The sequence below is a fragment of the Thamnophis sirtalis genome, unplaced genomic scaffold (genome assembly GCF_051295495.1).
Source record: "Thamnophis sirtalis isolate CommonGarterSnake01/CBP01778 unplaced genomic scaffold, rThaSir2_p1.2 scaffold_2, whole genome shotgun sequence".
Taxonomy (NCBI): Eukaryota; Metazoa; Chordata; class Lepidosauria; order Squamata; family Natricidae; genus Thamnophis; species Thamnophis sirtalis.
Window position 1 is genome coordinate 136,769,675 of NW_028261382.1, and position 24,074 is coordinate 136,793,748.

The 24,074-nt window shown below is 39.6% G+C and overlaps 1 protein-coding gene across 1 annotated transcript in view; it reads right to left on the reverse strand.

The window, feature by feature from the left end:
* The window catches only part of NKAIN3 (sodium/potassium transporting ATPase interacting 3), a 180,473-nt gene that overhangs the window by 92,384 nt on the left and 64,015 nt on the right, over positions 1 to 24,074 (reverse strand). Inside the window, exons 2-3 of the mRNA XM_087707016.1 lie at positions 16,980 to 17,117; positions 6,311 to 6,391 (exon numbers count right to left, since the gene is read on the reverse strand). Of these exons, the coding sequence (XP_087563142.1) occupies positions 6,311 to 6,391; positions 16,980 to 17,117 (219 nt within the window). The remainder of the gene's footprint in view (positions 1 to 6,310; positions 6,392 to 16,979; positions 17,118 to 24,074) is intronic.

The window sequence follows — 24,074 nt, forward strand, 5'->3', positions numbered from 1 at the left end:
TAACATAATCTCCTTCAAGAAAGTAGAGTTCTCAGTTATCAAAATAGCAAAGCCATTGCCAAGTCAATAGGAAATGAGCCTCAAAATGTCATTTAAATATAGTCCTTTTAAGACACAAAATAAGTATCTAAGTACATCTCATTTTACATGACAGCAATGATAGTTTCTTTGCGGAAGTTTATATACATCTCTGTTCCTTGCTTTTGACCGAATGAATGTTCCTTGGACTTTGAAGAAGCAGGACAGAAAGAGTTCTGGTGGCTTTTGAATGCTGATATTGGAGAAAACTCCTGAGTATTCCATTGTTAGACAAAAGTAAATAAATGAAATGTTGAACAAATCAACCTCAAGGTCTCATAATAAATGAGCAGACTTAAATGATCATATTTGTTGACACAGTATTAAGATCTAACTTCTTCTATAATGTTGGGACATAGAAAGAAAGAGAAGAAGATGTGGAAGAGCAATGTGGATTAAATCAATTATAACAGTGATGGATGTACCACTGGAAACCCTGTACCAAATTAAAGACAGATTCTTCTATGGAAAATCTATTTTTCTGTTTGCAGATAATTTCTCATAAAGCAATTCAAAGGGAAAATTGTCCCTATGTGGTTCCATTTATTTATAGTAATTGTTACTGGCACCTTAAGTTTAACTAGACATAAAAAGAACTTAATATAAGGTGTTTAATTGAACATTTCCCTCTAAATTTCTAAATAAACTGTGAACATTAGCTCTAGAAGGATAATAAAATAAATTATCAATGTATTATTTTCTTACAAGCTGCCAGAAACATTTACCATCAAACGTTTGGCATGTCTTTCTGGGTGGTGATATTTAAATAATATATTAATGTGGTATAAAATGACAGCATACATCACCATATTGTGCAAATATCAAACACAATTGTGTATAATACTACTTGAAAATGGAAATCTTTATGCACGCATACATCAATGTTTATGCTGAACTTTTAACAATCCCAACATACAGATGAAGCCCAGTTTTAAAAAGTATTCCACTAAATTTTATATTTTCACTAAAACTCCATATCTGAGTTAGTAGCTTTTCATAATGATAGTTTAAATCAAGAAAATGTCAGATACTGTATGGTAACATCTCTCATCATCTTTCCTGTAAATTGCTGGTGGTGGTTTTTGAAAACATCGGAAATTGCTTGCAATTGACAATGTGACACACTACAAGGATAGTTTGACTTGACTTTTGCACATTTACACAAAACTGTCTTACATTATTCATGCCTAGCATTCAACACCTAGGCAATTAGCAGAATCATTGATTTCTGAAATCCAGAGAATTCCTTTCACACTAGACTAAAATTTCTTTTTGTCCTCTTTATAAAGATCAAATTAACATGATAGCCAATGAAAAAAATATCTTTAACTGTTTCAAAGATCACTAATTCTACTGATTTTTCACCATGCCATCATACTGACACTTTTTAGAACATCCTATACTGGATTTTTATTGAAATTGAAGTTACAAAGGAGAAAAAATCATTAGGAATGAAATAAAACAAATTATTAATTGATACAGGTGAGTTAAAAAGAGCCAAAAGTTGCAGTATTTCAAAGCATTTAAATGTATTCACATAAGCATTATCTATGTGGTCCCTAAGAAATGACTTTAATTTTGATACCATGGAATCAATTGAGAATATTTGAAGTTGCAATTACTGAATCCTATTATGACAAAATATATTTATAAAAATTTAAAAGGTACTTAGGGATGAGCAAAGTAATAAGAACAAAACATTAGTCCTTGATTGAATTTACTCTCATCATAGCAAGAGCACTTTCTATAAATGGCCTTTTTTCATTCTTCTCTTGGAATATAGTCAAGCATGCTTAGAATCAGACTATTTGAAGTTAAAACAAGAACTGAAAAATACCTCACACCCCTCTCACTACAATTCTTTTTTGTAAACCCTTCTGAAGTTGTTTTTAGTAAATAAATATAGTGGTTACTGTATCACTGACAGTTTAATTCAGAGCCCTTTATTTTTTATATTTTAATTTAAATAAAGGTAAAGGTTCCTCTCACACATATGTGCTAGTGGTTTCTATCTCTAGGGGGTGGTGGTCATCTCTGTTTCAAAGCAGAAGAGCCAGCGCTGTTTGAAGACATCTCCATGGTCATGTGGCCGGCATGACTAAATGCCAAAGGTACACAGAACGCTGTTACCTTCCCACCAAAGGTGGTTCCTATTTTTCTACTTGCATTTTTACATGCTTTTGAACTGCTAGTTGGGACAAGTAACAGGAACTCATTCGGTTATGCAGCGCTAGGGATTCGAACCGCCAAATTGCTGACCTTTCTGATCGACAAGTTCTTAGCCACTGAGCCACCACGTCCCATAATTTAAATACATACATTTTATTTAAATATATTTCATATATTTTATAATACTGATCATATTGTATTCCTGTATCATTTTTATTTTATGCTTGCACTGCATTTAGCTACAGCATCATAATCAATAAAATTACTATGTGTTAACAAAGCACATCATAGAAATACCATGCTCAGCAGCATTTACTCTTGACCTAATTTCACTTCCATTTGGACTTAACATATGTAAATTATGCCTTTATATTCCACAATCTGTAGCTACACAGCTTCCACATTTTCTGTCAGTGAAATGCATGTATTACTATCACTTCTGTTGACTTCCATTCCTGTCCACCATTTTTTCCCTTTATGTTGCAGAACAGAGGACGTCTACTGAAGCTATGACTAGAAAAATGATTAAAGCTGAACAGCCATTTAAGACTGTCCATGCCAAACATTCTCAATACTATTTTCAGTGGTCCTGAAATGTTCTGCCCTTTCAATATATAGATGCAGATGTGTTTGATATGAAGTCTTCTGCTTCTTTAACTTTTATTTCTTGCTTGCTCATCCATATCTCTCTTTTCCTTTCTCCTGTTGTTCCCTGTTGCTAGTTAACTTTTATTGACATTTATTGTAGAAACCTCAAGCTATATCTTTTGCTAACTGACATGAATACTTGCCCTGATCTGGATACAGGGATTGACTATATCAGTGTGCTGAGAATAAGGTAAACTGAAAAATACACACAAATTTCCCAACAGATTATAGACAGAGATCTTCACTTTATTCTTGGAGTCCTTTCGTACTACTTAAGATTAGAAAAAAAGTAAACATGATACAAAATAATACATTATGAAAATTAGATCAGAAACCCACTTATTTTATAAATTTTCATATGCGCTCTCATAAATGTGTCATAATTTTAAACTGAAGCAAGAGGATATTTTTAAAAGGTATGTATGTATTTGTGCATTTATTTTTTAAATATTATCTAATGTAATACATCAACATTAATACTTAATTTCCCTTTCCAAATTTTGTTTAAGCCAATATCAGCATCATTGCTTATTTCTAAATTTAATTAACAACTTTATGGTAGTTGGGTATCTGGTCAGTACTTTTTCAGATAGACAGAATAGCTCTATTTATGGAACTAGGTTCCCTTGCCCTCCACCTTTAACAACTAGCACATAGAAATAAACAATGGCATTTACACACAATTTAAAAGGGAAACCAAAATGCTAAAAAGAAACTTCCTTGCCAGCAATCATCAGCCAGCTCAACAAGGATTAACAACAAGACAATCAATGAACTATTAAGGAAAAAATAATACTCCTGTCAACTCTGTCAGAGCAAGCTTCTATACATAAACAGAGATCATACCTATTCCAGTGATGGTGAACCTATGGCACACGTGCCACAGGTGGCACGCGGAGCCATTTGTCAGGGCATGCGAGGTGCTGCCCTGTCAGCTGGCCAGTGCAACATGCACGCTGGCCAGCTGAATTCACCCTTTTAAAGCCATTTTCGCCCTTCCTAGGCTCCAGTAGATTTATAGGAGCCTGGGGAGGGCGAAAAGAGCCTCCCTGCCCCTCCTGGAGGCCCTCAGGAGGCTTCATGAACTTCTGTGAAGCCTCCAGAGTGCAAAAAAACTGGCCCTATGGGCAAACCGTAAGTTCAGGAACGGACTTCCGGTTTGCTCGGAGGGTCGTTTTGACTGCTCCGAAGGCTTCAGGAAATCCTCCTGAAGGTCCCTGAAGCCTTCGGAGTGCTCAAAATGACCATCTGAGCTAACTGGAAGTCATTTCCAGTTTGCTTGGAGGGACGTTTTGACTTTTCTGAAGGTCCCTGAAGCCTCCGGAGGGTGTCCAGGAGGGGGCAGGGGAGGATTGTTTCACCCTTCCCAGGTTCCTATAAAGCCTCTGGAGCCTGGGGCGGTGAAAAAAGCGTGCAAAAAATGGGGGGAAACGTCTGTAGTGTGTGCATGCACACTGGGGGGATCACGCCCGCCCACGCACGACCCCCGTGCACTCCCCCCCAACTTATGGCACGCGAGCCAAAAAAGGTTCGCCATCGCTGCCCTATTCCCTTCTAGCACTGAAGATGTTACCTAGTCTGGTAACAAAATGTCTGCACAAACAACCAAGCAGAGATAGCACCAAGGACTCCACAGTTCAACCGTATATTCTCTTCTATTGGTCTCATAAACAATGTATCTTCATTTACCAGCTTGCCTGCCCCGATCCCATGTTCCCATTCGCTTGACTCTAAACCAGTTTAAGAAAAAATAGGTGGGAAAGGCTACAGAAGAGAACTTTGCTTCAATATTTGTATTAAGGCTATGCTGTTCTTAAATACTAGGAATTTATGAAAAAGATGGTTGTCAAGAATCTTCTGCTCTACAAGCTGGTGGTTCATACTGTGAGCTACTTTTGGCTGCAGAATAGATAAAATGACAGAACAATTAACAAACTCAAATGACTTTAGGAAAGTAGAGTATAAAACAATAACAACAATATAGCCTCAATCAGTTCCAAAATGAGTGATTAAAGTTTTTGCAAAGCAGAAAACCAAACAAAATAATATGAAAATACAAGCAAATATACCATATATACTCGAGTATAGGCCGACCCGAATATAAGCCGAGACACCTAATTTTACCACAAAAAACTGGAAAAGTTATTGACTCGAGTATAAGCCTAGGGTGGGAAATGCAGCAGCTACCGATAAATTTCAAAAATAAAAATAGATACCAATAATGCCATTGCCCATTGAATAACATATACAGCCTGCCTGTGCCCATTAAATATACAGTAGCCATTGTAAAAAATTTGCTCTGCATAACAAATTATTATCACACAATACCGGTGTATTCAATGAAATACTTCACTCACCTCATGATGCTGATGTCCCGCTGTGATGATGATGTCCCGCCTCCTATGACACACGGTACAGTGATTCCTATCATTGGATCACTGTACCAGAGGAGGTGGGACATCGCTATGTGGCTGCTTGCCATAACAAGGAGGAGGTGGGACATCGTTGCAGAGCGGCAGGAGGGGGAGGAAGGGGAATCGTAAGATAGCCCTGTATTACATTAGAACGTGAGGAGGGGGGATGGTGCAGTGCACACTGCGCGGCAAACTGACACAGAGGGAGGGGAAACTCACAGGGGCGCTGGGCCATTCACGAGCGTCACCCAGCGGCATGGCCCCGCCCCTTTTTCTCCTCCATTTCGGGCAAATTTTTCACTGACTCGAGTATAAGCCGAGGCGGCTTTTTTCAGCCCAAAAAGTGGGCTGAAAAACTAGGCTTATACTTGAGTATATACAGTATGCTTGGAAGAATTCCATGTTATTGCTAAAAAAATGTTTGAATCGTGACAAGTTAGAAGAAACTAATCAAAAAAATAATTATTTGAAGGTGTGCAGACATGGAACAAGTAGCAATAGCAGTTAGACTTACATACCACTTCACAGTGCTTTTACAGCCCTCTCTAAGCAGTTTACAGAGTCAGCATATTTTCCTCAACAATCTGGGTCCTCATTTTACGGACGTCGGAAGGATGGAAGGCTGAGTCAACCTTGAACCAGGACTTGAACTGAAAAACTGCTGGCAATCAGCAGTCAGTAGTCAGCAGAGGTAGCCTGCAGTACTGTACTCCAGCCACTCTAACCACTGCGCCACCATGGCTCATAGGGTTTATCTAGCTACCATATAAAGATTTATGTAATGATGTATCTTGTTGTGTCACTTGATTCCCCAAAACATATAATAATGCTACAGCATTTGTAGAAACAGAAATTCAAAAGATCCACAATTGATCCATATTCATTGTTTTGTAAAAAAAGAAAAATCTATGAAATACAATATATTTTAAAAATAGCCAGTCTGTAATTCTTTTAATTAAGAATCATTGTTACATTCCATTCAGTCAAAATATGGAACCTACCTTAGTTAGACCACCGACTTCCAAGTAAAAGCAGATAATAAAAACATTCCATGTGACCCAGAGAGCAGTCCAAATGGAGTACTAAGTAAAGAAAGATAAAAGATTATGATAAAAAATATTATACACATGGATGCTGTAAATTAAACATATAAGTACACTTCTGGGAACCATCCAGCAGGGAGTTTCCAGAAAGAATCCTCTATTCCGAAATCTGTAGAACTGCAGCCAACTGAAAATCCAATATTCTTTCTTTCACTGACTACACACAAGAAAATTAGATTAATTATTTATGATGCTATATTAATCTATTGATACCAATAAATTCTGACACATTGACCTAACTGTGCATTTAATTTTCATGATATATTTCTGCAAGGTGTGGAAGCAATTATATCACAGCCTTATTTTGCAAAGTCTCTAAGAAATGACCAAAAGCCAACAAATCTGATAATTCAAATAAATAAATAAGCCTGTGATTAATAAAGTTGTAAATTAAATTTCTCCAGATTATCAAATGATGGCATAAAAACCTTCAATTTTTCCCTCTATCTAGCTAGAACATATACAAGACATGTATGTAAGAATCAACATATAAAAGAAAGAAAGTAATAGGAACAAAATACATTGTCGGAAAATCATCGCTATCTAGGTAAATTGATGAGACCAGTGAAATGACATTGCATGTATTCATTATAGTAATTTAGGATAAAAAATTCACATTTTTATAGAATAATGTTATGATGCACACAATGTTACTTTTCTTCCTTTTCGTCCAGTGGTGGGCTTCAAATTCTTCTAGAACCTCTTCTGTAGGTGTGGCCTGCTTTGTGGGAGTGGCTTACCAGCCATGTGATCAGGTGGGAGTGGCTTGCCAGCCATGTGACTGGGTGGGAGTGGCTTGCCAGCCATGTGACTGAGTGGGTGTGGCCAACTTGTAAAATGTGGTGAAACTCACTTAACAACGCTCTTGCTTAGCAACCAAAATGTTGGATCAGAAACTTTGGTATTTGAAGCATGCAAGTCTTAAAGCTGTCAAGTTACAAGACCCTTGCACTCCTAACCCTTTAGGGGGAAAAACCCCAGGGGTGTTCAAACTTGACAGCTTTAAGACTTGTGGACTTCAACTCAATTCCTCCTCTCGCTCTTCATCTTGATGATGTGCGGGCAGGCTGGGGAGGGAGCTGGAACTGGTTCTAAATGGCACTGTAGATTTGTGGAACCTCTTCTATAGAACTTTTTTTTCATGTCTACATTTATAAAATTCATAGTATGGAATTATGATTTCTTTAATCTCATTAAGATTTGCCCTTAAATGTGAAACTTTGATTCAAAGGTGCTTCAATCCAAATACTATGCTGAATGAAATAATTGATTCAATGTGTTGATTATGTGACATCAAGTCAGTGCTGACTTTTAGTTATTGCATAGATAGATTTTCTCCATGAATTCAGTGTGTTAAACTGAATCTAATGCTTTCAAAATGATTGAGGGTTCAGTAGGATTCCATGCATGTTCATACAAATTCACTTCTACAAATTGTACTGCAAAATCAAATCAAACTGCACATTCAGATTCAGTGACGTGTGGTGAGGGTTACCGTTGGTGAGGCAAGACGCAGCAGCTGAGAGAAGCAACATCCCCGGTGCTGTGTCCGACAGGCATCTTGCATTTATGGCGGACATAAACGCAAGATGCTTGTCGGACACAGCGGCAGGGATGTTGCTTCTCACCACTGCTGCGCTCTGCCGCCTCGCCCCCCACCTCCTCCATCCCTGCTGACATTCCAAAAGGACATTCCAAAAGACTTGGGCCACTGAAAGTCAGTGTCTGACTTTCTATGGAGAAAGGTGTGTGGAAATCCACAATTGCAACCCGACAAATGTATTTAGGAGAGCGGGATCACTCCAGTTCATGGGTGGGAAAAATTGGGGCGGGGAAAAGCGAATCGAGGTGAGGGGTAGCAAGGACTCTGGGGAGCTTTTCCACCTTCCCCAACTGAGCTGGGGGAAAAAACCACGCGAAGAAATTGAAGGTGTTTCTCCTCCGCCACCGGAGCATCATGCCCCGCTGACCCGGACGTGTTGACTTCCCTCCTCTTTAGCTCAGTTTCCCCGTGCCCTCACCTTGCACATCCGGATGAACCAGGCATGCGGGTCTCCGACTTAAGGGCCCGGGAGGGGGGATCGAGGAGAGGAATTCCCGGACTGTGGTCCTCAAGACACGGACACATAGTCACAGATTAGGTGACCAGGGCAAAGGGCTCGACTGTCGCCACTCTGGCCACGGCAGTTGGGCAGAGGCCCGGGGTTCAACCCTTCGGGATTCCCCATAGCCTCGTCGGAATGGAGCGCTAACCTCGAAGCTGGCCCTGGGCGCCGCCGAGGAGCAGCAGAGTCGGGATCATTGCCGCTCAGGTGGCCCCCACCGCCAGCAGCTTGGGTGTCCCGGCTCTGTCCAAGCTGCTTCTCACTGCTGTCATGCTCCACCACCTTGTCCCACACCTCCCCCGACGAACAATCCTGGCTGCCCCCGCCTGCAGCCAGCCCAGCACCAAGCGGGGAAGACGACGAGGAGGAAGAGAGCGGTGAGTCCTTGTGCCAGCCAGCTGGCCAGGCGGAGAGCAGGTCAGGTGGGGGGTGGGTGGGCTGGCTGGCTGGGGAGGGGGGATCATGGCTGCTCAGGTGGCCCCCGCCGCTATCAACAGCAGCTTGGGTGTCCCGGCTCCATCCAAGCTGCTTCTCGCCGCTGTTGCGCTCCACCGTCTTGCCCCCCCGCCTCCTCCGACGAACAATTCTCTGCTTTCTTCAGCTCGGACAGTGCTGGGACACCCAAGCTGCTGTCGGCAGTGGCGGGGGCCACCTGAGTTGCCATGATCCCCCCTCCCCAGCCAGCCAGCCAGCCAGCCCACCCACCCCCCGCCTGACCTGCTCCCTGCCTGGCTGGCCAGCCGGCACAAGGACTCACCGCTCTCCTCCTCCTCCTCCTCCTCCCCACTCGGTGCTGGGCTGGCTGCAGACCGGGGCAGTGGGAATGTCGGTGCTTGGTGGCTCCCGCGATGCAAAGTGCCCGGCGGGGCGCTTTGCATCGCGGGAGCCGCCAAGACCCGGGTCTGCAGCAAAGGCGCCAAGCCACCCAGTAGAAAATGTCGGGCAGAGAAGAAATTGCTGCTGAAGAAACAGTGGCTGGCGGCCCAGAGCAACCTCTCCAGAATCACCCTCGATGGAAACTGCTAGATTGCGCAGTTGCTCAAATGCCCTTGCACAGGCATGATTCGCTGCTCCCAGATCAGGAGGCGGGAGAATAAGTGCCTCCTTTGCATACAACATTTTTTGCTTTTTAACTCTTTCTTAACTTTTAAAAGGTAAAAAATTCCTTATGCAAAGGAGGCCCCGAGTTCTCTTGCCTCTTCCTATAGTTAACACTAAGCAGACACCAAGCCACTGTGACTTGGAATCTGGTAGCAATTATTTTTAAAAAATTCTTTAAAATGCTTTCCTTTTCCTGAGGAGACTGGTGAGGCCCCGCCTCCCCTGCCTCTAGTGACTGCACGTCCCTATTCAGATTAGATTCGTATCTGCACACATAGTATTTATGCATCATTTGACGAAAGAAGTCTTTTTTGAGTTTTAAAAATTAAATTAGGAAAGATTTTGCATATTGTGACAAGCCGTAATATGTTTTGTTTAATTTTATCTTAATGGGTTTAGAATATTACATGAACTGAACTGTGATTTATTCAAAAATCACAATGATATAAACCATGTCTTAACAAGTAGCATGAACTAGTTAGAGGGGTTTTGCATACAGTAAGTGCACTAACATGCCTATCGTACCAGCAATTGTATTTTTATTCTTTTAATCTTGTTCTCGTTTTTGTTTCAAAAATTCCAATAAATAAATAAATAAACCAAACCTTAATCTCAATTGACTATAAATTTTAAAGAGAAAATGATGAAGACGAAATTCCTTCCCTTCCAGTAGTACTTCATTCAAAATCTTTCCTTTTATTAACTGCTTTCATGCCACAAGTAAATAATTCATAACAACATTGAACATGAGCTTGGACTACAAGACCACCAAGGTTTTTTCCAGCTCTATTCTGATTGATTGATGTACATAAATATCAGTCCTTGTGTGTTATTGTCAAATTTGTTGGAAAGAAAAAAGTCATTTCTGGAAAATACGTTTAAAAAATCATGCTTGATGCTTAAAGTTGCTGTTCCATAGAAGAAAGGACTGTAGTTCCATATGGAAGAAAGGGCTGTAGTGACTGAACATTGATTAAAAAAACATTTTCATCTGCACCATCATTTCAGTTGTACAACGTATTGTTAACGTCAGTTATGCATTAAGAATGCCAGCCATAGCTGCAGAAATATAGCAACATGTTCAAAATTATTCTTATCTAGTTCAGTTAAATTTGTGGCGGACAAGGGACCAATGCAACAGGACAGAAAATGAAAGTGATTGGTTCCAAATTTATCAAAATCATTTCTCAAAGAGATAGCCTACCTTATCAAACATTCTACAGTATTTTTTAAGGTCAGATGAAGTCCACTTCTTTATTGTTTCTTCATATGTAGATTGGCTTAACTCCAAATAATCTAGTTTTACATTTTCTGGGTCCTGTGTTTTGTAACTTTTAAAGATTTATTTTCTATCCCCATGAACCATCATCTATCTCTACAGGTTTTTACTATTATACACATTTCAATGTTAAAAAAAGAAGCTTGTTAGTTGTTTATAATTATAAATGCAAACATTAAATCCATTCATTCTCTCTTAGGAGCAAGAAAAATTGTATCTCCACATTAACACACAGTTAATGGGTGTTAATACAGGTAAAAAATACCATAAAAAGAAAACAAATCAATATTACATAAACTTTATGTACCACTACATTTAGAAATTCTGTTTGATTAAATAATAAAGTCTTGTTCCTGACCTAAAAATACATCAGCTAATTGGTTACCTGCGAGTTTACCGATACAATTCAAGGTGCTGATTATCACCTTTAAAGCCTTACATACAAGACAATCTTCTCTGAATTCAGCCTGCTTGCCAATGAAGGGGTATCCAAACTTGGGAACTTTAAGACTTGTGGACTTCAACATTCAATCATACTGGCTGGAGAATTCTGGGAGTTGAAGTCCACAAGTCTTAAAGTTCCCAGGTTCGGACACCCCTGCCTTAGGGGTTTGCTGAAAATCCCAAATTTGAGGGAAAGCCATTTATAGGGAATTGGTAGACAAATATTCTGAGTGGTGGCCAATCACCTCTGAAATGGCTTACAACTAATACAGGCCATCCCTCCCCTCTACATTTTTAAAGAACTGTGAAAACAAGGTTTCCCTATATAGAACCGCATTATGAACTCACAAAGATGAAAGGCCATTCAGTTTCCAGGTGTGTCTAAATATAAAATATCTTTCAACTGATTTTAGGGTAATATGTATACATAAAGTGACCAGATTTTAAAATTGGTTAAGCAGGACACCATTGTTGGGGGGGGGGTGTTCTTAATTAAAAATTTTGCCACCTGGTGCTGCGGCTGAGGTGAAACTGCCAAAGCTCCCGCTGGCGCCCCCACCAGTGGCAGCGGTGGGGCCATCTCCCTCCCCCTCCGCTCAGAGCACCTGAGCTGGCACTGCATTACCCCTGCCGCCTCCTCCTCCTCCTCTGCCGTGCTTTTGAGAAGCCATAGGGCCTTTGTTTCCTGCTCCTGCCCCCTCCGCCGCCTTCCTACTGGCTCCCACAGCCTCATGGCTCCTCAAAAGCATGGCTGAGGAGGAGGGGGCAGGGGTAATGTGGTGCCCAGCTCAGGTGCTCCGAGCGGAGGGGGAGGTGCCACTGCCACGGGCAGGGGTGTCAGCGGGAGCTTGGCGGCTTCACCTCAGCCACAGCACTGGGTGGCAAAAGTTTTAATCAATAATACCCCCCCCCCCATTCCATTCCCAAGCAGAAGAAAGAGACTCCAAGGAGGAGCGCTTGGCCAGTCATCAGAAGGCATTTGAGAAGGAGAAAAGCAGGCAAGGAAACTTCTCAAGAAGTTCCAGAAGCAGCTGCTTCTCCTCTGGGCTGGAGGGAGGAGAGGATTTGTATTTGTATTTGTATTTAAGTTTATTTATATGCCGCCCTTTTCCCTGGGGGGACTCAGGGCGGCTTACAATTTAAAAAAGGGGGGGGGAAACAAACTTTTAACATATAGAACAATACATCATTAAAACACAACATTCATACCATTCGGGCGGGTTGCAATCTTTAGCCCCAGGCCTGACGGGATAGCCAGTTTTTAAGGGCTGTGCGGAAGGTCTGGAGGGTGGTGAGGGTATGAATCTCCACGGGGAGATCGTTCCATAGGGTCGGAGCTGCCACTGAGAAGGCTCTCCTCCGCGTGGTTGCCAGTCGACATTGACCGGCGGATGGAACTCGGAGGAGGCCAAATCGGTGAGATCTAATTGGTCGAATGGAGGTGATTGGCAGTAGGCGGTCTCTCAAGTACCCAGATCCACTACCATGAAGGGCTTTATGGGTGACGAGTAGCACCTTGAAGCGTACCCGGAGATCGACAGGTAGCCAGTGCAGCTCGTGGAGGATAGGTGTTATGTGGGTAAAGCGAGGTGCACCCACAATTGCTCACGCGGCCGCATTCTGGACTAGCTGAAGTCGCCGAATACTCTTGGAGAAGGAAGGAAGGAAGGAAGGAAGGAGGAAGGGAGGGAGAAAAAGAAAGGAAGAAAGAAAGGAAAGATGGGAGGGAAGGAAAGAGGGGAGGGAGGCAAAAGGGAGGAAGGGGAAAGGGAGGAAGGGAAGAGAATGGCACCTTTTATTGTCCTCATCTTGTAAAAGCCCCTCAGGCTGCAACCCCGGGCTCGGCTCCTTCCCCGGGCACAGCCCACCGGCTCTGCTGGACCCGCTTCCTTCCGAAGCAAAGCTCACAGGCGCTGGCTGCCTCTTTGTCAGAAGGTGAGGCAGAGCCACCCTGATCAAAGCTGTTTCAAGCAGGGCAGCGAGGAGCAGGGTGGCCATGCTGCTCGGGGAAGCCAGCAGGCTTGTTACAATTGCCGTGGTGGGCTGCAATGCCCTACCTTCCGCTGGGACCTCCGCTCCAGGCACATACGTTTAAAGCACGGGGCCGAGCTGGGAGGGGCATCGCACCAGGGCCAAGAGCACTTAGCCCACCCCCCATCTGTGTCCCCCTCCAGGGATGGAGCAGCCACAGCCCGGCCGCTGCGGGTGAAACAGCCGGTTGCCTCCAGGGTGTTTGGAAAAGCCGGATGCGCCCCTGGGTAAAAACCCTCATTGCAAGTATTGTAAAGCCCATCTAAAAATTAGGACTTTTTAAAAATGCTGCGGGACGCGGAACAAATTGTTCAAAAGCATGACTGTCTCGCCAAAAGCGAGACGTCTGGTCACCTTATGTATACATGTCTATTTTATTTATTTAAAATATTTATATGACCACACACATACTCTCAGTGACCTTAAGCAATTTACAAAAAAATTAAAAATCCAATGTAAAAGGAATAAAAACAGTGACCCCCACCCTCCTGGCAACAACAAACAATCAAATAAGCCACTTGAAGGGCTCTATCCTACTATGGATTTTCTGCTTGCAAAACCAGGTCTTTATGGTCTGGCAAAAGAGTGAGAAAGTGAGAGCCAGTCTAATCTCTGTGGGAATTATGTTCCAAAGGGAGAAGCCACCATGGAGAAGGCCCTTTTTCTGGGTCCCACCAGATGTATGTCTTTAGGACCCACAACATTCGCTACCTCTCCATCTAATGAGTTGGTGGATGTTACCAGGAAGAGATGGTCCTTCAGATAACCTGGTCCCAAGACATGTAGGGCCTTAAAGATAACACCCAGCAATTTTAATTGCTATACAATACATCAGTGTGTGTATACACACACATACATACACATGAATTTATGTGCAAATACATGCACACACATAAACACACAATAGATATATTATGTAAACTGTCAGAAGATTATAACAGATTGTTAAATTTCATCCTAGTATAGCAATTAATGTCTTCATGGGTCCAGTGACTCATCCTGTATTCTGCACCAAACCAGGGAAAAAAGGATACACATGAAAAAGATTTGTTTACAATAGAACATTGGAATCAATACAAACACCCACACTCACCCCCATACACCCACACCCACACACCCACCACTGGCTGGCCCAGATTTTAAATCCAAGGTCTTTTTCTTTTCTTTGCCCAAATTTTGGGCATACTTTTTTATTTTATTTGAACATTAGATAGTATCGTTCCATGTTTAAATAATAGACCTGTCTAGCTTGGAAATCATTTATGCATCTTGCAATAACAATTCTATACAAATCTGAATGAAATTGATTTGATCTTGTGAAATGGAGTAGCACCCTCTCCCACCCCCAATACATGTAGGAGATTAAAACTGCAGGTTTCATTGTGAATGAAAAGGATAACTATATATTGAAAAGTATGGTCTGGCATGATTTTGGGTGAATATAAAAGAAATAATTAGAATAGTAATAGTTGCATGTTATTCCAGCAAACAGAAATAATAGAAGAACTGTAGGATGAATTTTGAGGAAATTTGTGTAACATTTTGAATGAGTGTCATTAAGTGAAAAAAATAATTTGTTAAATACTATAGAATAAAATTCTTTATTGGCCAAGTGTGATTGGACACACAAGGAATTTGTCTTTCGTGCATATGCTCTCAGTGTACATAAAAAGATTGATCAATTGATGAGTGGGGATGAGATGAAAGAATATAGAAAAGTGTTGGACCATTTATAAACCCAATAATGAATGATAATCTGACTGATGAGTATTAACTTAAATTAAGTTAAGGTATGTTTGTTTTATGTAATGAAAAAAGATTAAAGTGCAAATGTCCAATCATCAGAAAGCAGGAGAAAAGCAAACATAGGTAATTATGCACTAATTAGCTTCAAATTCATTCTAAGCAAAACTTCAGAACAGATTATTAAGCATTTGATCTTTGAGCATTTAGAAAAGTGTGTCTTGTCAGGAACCAAGCAGGGGTTTATAAAAAATAAATCACGCCATGGCAGTTTCATCTTTTTATTTAATAAATTCACTATTTTAGTTAAAGAGAATAAATGAGGTGGATATAATGTACTTTGACTTCAGCAAAGCATTAAACAAAGTCTCCTTACACTTTGGCAAATTATGAGCTAAACCAGGGTTCTATTCCATAAGAAGGACAAAGAGCAATTGGTATGACAGCAGGAAAAAAATTGTAAAGATAAGACTTGTTTATCAATAGAACAGATTATGTCAGGAAGTGCTAGACCAGAGGTCTTCAAACTTGTCAACTTTAAGACTTGTGGACTTCAATATAAAATATAAATATAAAAAATACTATTATTCTCAAGATGCCATAATAATTTGAGATCAAATGAAAGATGAGAAAAAAGATGAAAGGCTTACATCAATACCAATGTAAACTTTAATAGCAGTTTTTATAAAACCCTTTAACCGAATTTCCTAACAAAATAAAATAGAAGAGATTGTCTTTACACCTCAAAATCCATCACTTATAAAATTACAGAGTTCCCAAATGCTGACATTTCCAGAGGGAGAAGCCATAAATATTCAACCTTTCCAGATAGCTAAGGCTCAGCAAAATGTGAAGAAAGAGGTTTTTACATGGTTTTAGTATTCCTTATTCCTGTAATGTTAAGTTGCAGAGATCCCCAGTGTGTTTATAGTTCTTATACAAAGACTATGCCTGTAATTATGTTATTTCAGATAGCTGAAGTAAATCCCTTTGGCATCTTACAGTTATTTATTCTTAAAATCACTATCTACAATTGTTTTCAGGGTCAGTTACTAGTCTGCATCAATTCAAACAAGTCTCTGATGGTTCCCATAAACACATGGGGGTTACATGAGTGTGAACTGCATGGGCAAATTGGATGTAAAATGTATTAAATAATATGAAAGAAATAAAATATGGCAAAGCAAAGATTATACTTCAAGGTTTTGTTTTTCAGCAATACACCACCATATCTTATAACTCTGGAATGCCTCAAGCAATTTCAACCAAACTTGCTTCCTAGATGATTTACTCTCTGGAAAAAAAACACTGTGGGGGTAAGACACCCCTAACACCTCTCCGGATGTGTGTTCTGTTAAGATACAGCCTGTTGTGCCTTAAAATAGCTTCTACTATATTACCGTAAAATGGCTTCTACTATACAGTACAGTTTAGTTGCCATGGTAATGGCTTCACAGTACTCCACAAGGGAGCTCCCTCTCATAAGGGGGAAAATCCAACATTAGAAATTACATTTGGTCCGGACATTTTCCCCCTATAAATGAATACCGGGGCAATGCCAGGTTATGAGCTAGTTTTTTATAAAGTTGCTGGGAAGCTTTTAAAAGAAAACTTCAAGAATCACTTGCCCCTATATTGAAGCCCATATACGTTTTCATACTCATACTCAAAAACACACATCTCCAATTGCTCATAGAACATCTTAGTACTAATCACAAAACAATCAGAACAGCCATGATATGAAAAAAACCACAAACATAATAAAAAGCTGAACATTAAGCAAATGTTTACAAGTTATACTTAATATGTAGAAAACAATTGGGGAAAAATTGTGAATGTACTTAGAAAGAGAAAGATAACTTACCAGAACTATATACCGAGGTCTGTATTGGATGGTTCCAAACAAACCCAAAATAACAGCTATTATATGCAGGAAATTGCCAAGGATGGGAGCCCACTGGAATCCCAGAAAGTCAAAGATTTGTCTCTCCAGTGCAGCTAGCTGTAATTAAAACAAGCCAAATGAATAAATGAATATAGCAGAATTAAAGCACGTTTTCCTTCATAGGAAGGAATTATTGACATTGTTGACATTATAAGGCATTATTGACAAAGACTGATTCTTTTGAAAAGGACCGATATCCATTTCTTGATCCTTTATTTTTATTGCATAAATAAATCAGATTGTTACTAATAGTAGCAGCAAAATAAATATGGGTCATATCTAAAATCATGCCAGCAGATATCCACTCTTGCTCCTCTCCTCTTTGCATCTGCAAATTTGTGTCACATAATCCTATAGTGCAAATCAGCAGTCCTTTAAATCATGTGAAGCCAAATGTGAGGCCACAGCAAGAGAGCCACTAAAATCAATAATCAGTCACAAAATGCATACTACTGTGCATGTATTATTACTTGACTTTAGTACACAACAGAAGAACTACAGTATGGCTTAAACCACTGACAGTATGTCTAATTTTCATATTTCTTACAGTAAACAGAATCTCACATATGACATGCTTCTTCACACCTGTACTGAATGGCAATGATTTGCACATATTGACAATTGACTAAATAAATAAATGCCTGAACAAAACTGTTTTCGCTCTATCAAATGACAATAAGTTCATGCACAAGCTCTCATATTGGTTTTTCACCAAATGCGAATTGGGATCATCGCTGATGTGTGATTTATAAAGCATACCAATCTTCACTAGCTCGAGTGACAATTTCATGCTCTTTAATATTGATTTAAAATATAAATGGAGGTCATTCCAAAGCAGAGAATAGCACTTGATGGCATAAATGGCTTCTGCCTGTTCTGTAATTCTAAGAATGTCAACATATAAATTGTGCTACTTTAATCTCAAGACTAAATAATTGCAAAAGTTTCATGTGGTTAACAAAATGATTTTTTTCAATTTATGTGCAAGAACTACGCTTTGTGCAGAGCAGTGAACTATATTGTGTATTCTTTATACAGTATAATTTTAAGTATAATTACATGTAAAAAAACTACTAAACTGTAAGCAAAGTATGATCTTAATACAATCTTAATGCAATATTAGAAAATCTAAACTAGCAAACAATATTGATGAAGTTATGTAATTTTCACTTGGTTGTGCATTTAGAAACAAAATTTGTTTATACAATATATATGCTCTCCCTCCAATATGAGTTAATAATGAGTTAATTGAAAAAAATATTTGTTGACAGAATACAATACATTGATATTCTGAGAAGTATATGGAATTATGAAAATCAGTCTTAATATTTACAATTATTATTGCAATGGATAGCACATTGTTATTAAAGCAGTCATTTCAAATTTAAAATACTTTTTGATTATTTGTTAAAATAGTTAGATACATTGAGAAGAAAGCACAAGCAAACAGAAAACATAGTCAGAAAAATAATATTTAGAACATTGCTTTGAGAACCATAAACTACATAAGCCATGGATAGCACTATAGCAGTGATGGCAAACTTTTTTTGGCTCCCATGCCAAAAGCGAGGAGAGTGCAGGAGGGTTGTGCGTGGGCATGGCACACCCATAATACTATGCGTGTGATCCCCCAGCATGCATGCATGCCGGCTAGCCTCCGAAGGGTGAAAAATGGACCTACGGAGAACCTGGAAGTTTGGGGATGATAATTTCTGGTTTGTCCATAGGCTTCTCCTTCAGGCTTCCCTGAAGGTTCTGGAGGGCGAAAAACGGACCTACAGACAAACCAGAAGTCACCTGGTTTGCTCATAGGGTTGGTTTTTGCCCTCTAGAATCTTCAGGGAAGCCTCCTAAAGGCTCTGGAGGGTGAAAAATGGACCTACGGACAAACAGGAAGTCACTTTCGGTTTACTCGTAGGGCCAGTTTTTGCCTTTTGGAGCCTTCAGGGAAGCCTCTTGAAGGTCCTTGAAGGCTTCGGAGGGTGAAAAATGGACCTACAGGGAATCCAGAAGTTTGGGAATTGTGACTTCCAGTTTGTCTGTAGGGCCGTTTTTCGCCCTCCGGAGCCTTCAGGGAAGCTCCTGAAAACTCCTGAAGGGCAAAAATGGCCCTACAGCCAAACCAGAAGTCCATTCGTGAACTTCCAGGTTCCCCATAGGGCCAGTTTTTGGTTTCCGGAGGACGAAAAATGGCTCCAAAAGAAGGCCGAAGTCAGCTGGCCAGCGCACACATGTGCGCTGGCCAGCTGAAGGAGTAATGCCTTGTGTGCCCTGACAAATGGCTCAGGTGGAATGCGTGCCATAGGTTCACCATTACGGCACTATAGTCTCTGAGGGCATCATATGTTATTTCCAATGGCATCTGTATAACATTCAATATAAAATTCAATAAAATTAATTTACATTTGCTTTTTAAAAAATAGTTGTAACAACTCTTGTATTAATTCACAAGATTTTGGCATTCCTGCCTCCTGCAACATTTATACTCTCCCAAAGACACACTTTCTTACTGGCAGAAGGGCCTACCAATATTTTATGAAACACAGATCTCTGATCAGAGACAGTTTGAGCATTCTAACCAAATAGTGGGCTTTGTGGACAATATTTTAGGGAATGAAGGTTTGGGGCTGTAAATAACCATTTTACTAAGGTTTATACATAAGGTGACCAGATTTTCAGATTGGTAAAGGGGGACACCTTTGACCAGGGCGGGGGGGGGGGCTTGATTAAAAATTTTATACGGAGCAACAAAAATTTTCATATAACGCAAAAATAGTATTGTATTTTTTATTTATTTCAACATAACTACAATTTACAAATATAAATTGTAACTCTTGCCAAACATCAACATTTTGATCACGTGACCATGAGGATGCTGCAACGGCCGCTAAGTGTGAAAATGGTCGCTGTGAAAAATGGTCATCAGTCACTTTTTTCAATGCCATTGTAACTTTGGTCACTATACCACCTTTCTTGCCACAGTTCTTAAGTGAATAACTGCAGCTGATAAGTTAGTAACATAAGTGAATCTGGTTTCCCAAATTGCCTTTGTCAAAAGGCAATTAAAATGACCCCAGGACACTGAAACCATCATAAATACGAATCTGTTGCCAAACATCAAAATTTTGATCGCATGACCATGAGGATGCTGCAACAGTCGTTAAGTGTGAAAATGGTCACTAAGTGTGAAAAATGGTCATCAGTCACTTTTTTCAATGCCATTGTAACTTTGGTCACTATACCACCTTTCTTGCCACAGTTCTTAAGTGAATAACTGCAGCTGGTATTTTGTATTTTGGATAGAATCTTTTTTTAAATAGTCTAAGACAATTAAAAAAAAAGAATCCACACAGAATAAATTGAAGTAAAACATTTCAAAGTATTGTGCATAGAATTTTTAAAAACGCTTTCACTTCAATTTATTTTGGATAGAATCTTTTTTAAAATAGTCTAAGACAATTTAAAAAAAGAATCCACACAGAATAAAGCTATTAAAAAAATCCTAGGCACAATAAATAAAATATTATTTTAAAATACATTAAAAAATAAAAGAAGAAAACCCAGCTCTTACCAGCAGGCACAAGTGAGCACTCCAAGTCAATCCAGAATGATATAGATGTTAATACAAAGAACTGAGCAAATTAAAATGGTGAAATTAGTCAGGGAAATATTTTTCAAAGAAACTTTGCCACCATTTTTTTCCACACGAGCCGACCTCCAACCTCCGTGCCCCTCGCCTCTGGAAAATCTAGGAAGTAACACTTGCGGCTTCTCTAACCAAGTATTTCCTGCAGCTCTATGGTACTTGGTCATTTTTTCTTATAAAATGAGGTAAAAGGGGCGGGGGGGTCCGTTTTGTTGCTTTAATGTTTTAATATCTTCAATAAAAGTACTGAGACAGAGAGAGAGGTTAGTTAGACAGAGTGTCTTTTGTCTTGTCCCGGTTAGGATTTCTTAAGCAAATCCACTGGGCTTTCAACATGAAGCCAGAAAATCGGGACTTTTTAAAAACGCCCCGGGACACGGGACAAATTGTTATAAATCGTGACTGTCCTGCTGAAATCGGGACGTCTGGTCACCTTATTTATACAATATTACATTGGGACAAATATTACAATGCAATGAATTGCTTACCAAATGACATTGTTACAGTAAATGAAATTTATTTTAGCTTGCAGTTTGCAAATTTAAAAAATCCCTAAATAGAAATTTAATTAATTTAATCTAATTTAATCTTAATTTATTTGATTCAAACTCAGCATCAAAATGTAAGCGCAATGACGGCAAATCAGATATTGCACTAGAGAATAACAGTATATAAATAAGTTGTCATTCTCAGCTAGACTACAAAAAGCTTGAAGATGACCCAGTAATGTGTGCCAGCTGGATGGGCAAAATGCTTTCCATTTGGCAAGAGCTGCTTTGGCTGCAGATAGAGTTCCAGGCCCAGTTCAAAGGTGTTGGTTGTAACCTATACATACATTTGCTGCACCACCTTCTTATCACATATATGAAGGAAACAGGATAACATCCTTGCCCCCAGAAAGACCCAGAATAAAATCCTGTAATAATTATGTATTATTTGTCTACCTAAAGCACTGCTATCTAGTGTACAGATTTTTGTCTGGAAAGAAACTTCATTATCATTATCATCAGAGAGTCCGCCATCTCTTCAGCAGCCTGAAGCTTCCTATGCTTGAAATAATAAAGTGTCCCAAAGGAAAATTGTCATGAGAACTTTTCTATATAGGAGTATGACAAATCAGTGACATCCAATGAAGCTGCTGAATCAGAGAAAGATAAAAAAATACTCTCAAATTAATATCAAAATATTTTGAAAGACATTATAAGCTGCACTAAAAAAAACGGGAAAGCCTTTTTCCATCTGTTGGGAGATAGTGACACATGGTTATGAGGTAATGTTGAGTGCCAAATGGCCTGCAAACAACTTCCAGTAAGTTTTCTGTGGATGAGGAGGATCTTCTATTCCTAGCATTGAGGAAATAGTGAATTGTCAGGCTTTACTAATGAAAGAAAAATTATAATGTTCTTTTCCTAAGGCAGCACATTTTGAATCAGCCCTATGCCTTGAGGTTCATAAGTGAATACATTAGTTTGCACTTCTTCACAAAATAGCCACAAAAGCTTATGTTTACAGAATAACTGGAATCATAATTGTTTTGGAAGAGTATAAAGATGCTTAATAAGCAGTTGCATATATGAAGTTACGCAGATAGCTTATATTGGATGCTTTTGTCAGCTAGTCTAGTATTCCTTTGTTACAGAGATCAATGGAAAAACTGCAGGTAAGGTACACCTGCTATCTCTCCAATAACTGCTATCTAGAGAAATATTAAATATAAATTGGATTAAAATACCCTTCTCGAATAACTGAATACCTTTTTAATATTTTTAAATATCTGTATTTCAGTGAATAATTACAAATCATTTCTGCAATCTCTTTAAATATTCAGGCATGCTAGGAGATAATTAACTATGATGACAACTGCACAAAGTGAAAACCTTTTTTTTAAAAAAAACACCCTATGAATTACCTTGGAGATGTTAATTTGAGTTAAAAAAAGAATAATGAACCAGCAGTTAAAAATGTACCATCAGGAAACTTCCTTATATGTCAAAAGCTTTTTATTTAAATGCATGCCATCTGAAGAATTCAGTTTGAAATTTGAAATTAGTTTTAATTGGTGGGAATAGCTTGAAAGCTTTTTTTTACACTTCATTAATTAACAACTGGAGAGTTTACCCATATTTTAAAAATGTAAGGTTTTAAATTGATACCTTCATTGAGTCAAGTAAAATAGGTAAACACAGTAGAATTTGATTTTTTTAATATAGGGGGAGCAGAGAAGCTAAAATGCCTTTCTTGTCCAAATGTCATATTCAAAACTATTTCTTTGAAACAAGCAGGGAGGATGGGCTTTGATACTTACTTCCCTTACTTCTAGCAAAAATTATCATAACTTTAGGACATGTATAATTATAATCAATGGTATGTGGCACTTGACTAAAAATGTCAGTCCCAAACAGTTTTTCTCAGTGAAGAACACAATATGGAATGATTTTTTTCTGTTCAATTTTTAAAAAAGAAAAATATAGTAAAAATGCTTAGTTTTACAAAGGTTCTTCCTTTTAAAAAATTAATAGGTTATAAAACTTATGGTACAAATTCCTGCTTAGGTTTACAAACTTCCAGTTGGCCCATTGGTAAGGTGACCAGACGTCCCGATTTTGGCGGGACAGTCACGATTTTTAATAATTTGTCCCGTGTCCTGCAGCGTGTTCAAAAAATCCTGATTTTCCAAAAGAAAGGAAATCAATTTTAAAAAGGACGCCGTAAAAAAAATGTTTTTATTTCTCTGAAGTGTCGTTCCCAATGTGGCCTTTAGAGGGCAGTGGTTTCCCTCCCTCCTCTCCTGCCCGTGCGTGTGCTGACGAAGGCCATTTTTCTGCAGGGAGAAAGGCAGCAGCGCAGCGAGGAGGCAGGTGGGGATCCGGTTGGGAGAGGCTGGCAATGGGGTGGCTTTTGAAAGGGTTGGGGGGCATTGGGGGAAGGCAATCAGGGGAAGGCTGCTTTGCAACTGCCAGTGAAGTCCCATCCCCCCCGCTCTTGCCTTTCCTTCTGCTTGCTCCATCCCAGCAGAGGCTGAGCCCGCCTCTTATTTGGACCTCTTGCATCCCCCTCCCAAACAGAGCACCCCATTTCAAGCAACGAAAGCCATTTTAAAGCCATTTTCAAAAAATCCCACTTTTAAGGCAGTGAGCAGATCTAATGCTCCTTCCGACTCCCCACAACAGAGAAAGGGAGGGGGGAAGAAAGTTAGGGAAGGAAGGAAAGGAAAGAAAGAGGGAAGGAAAGAAGAAAGGAAGGAAAAGGAAGAAGGAAAGGAGGAAGGAAGGAAAAGAAAGAAAGAGGGAAGGAAAGAAGGAAGGAAGGAAAAGGAAGAAGGAAAGGGGGAAGGAAGGAAAGAAGGGAAAAAAAGAGTGACTGGCTTC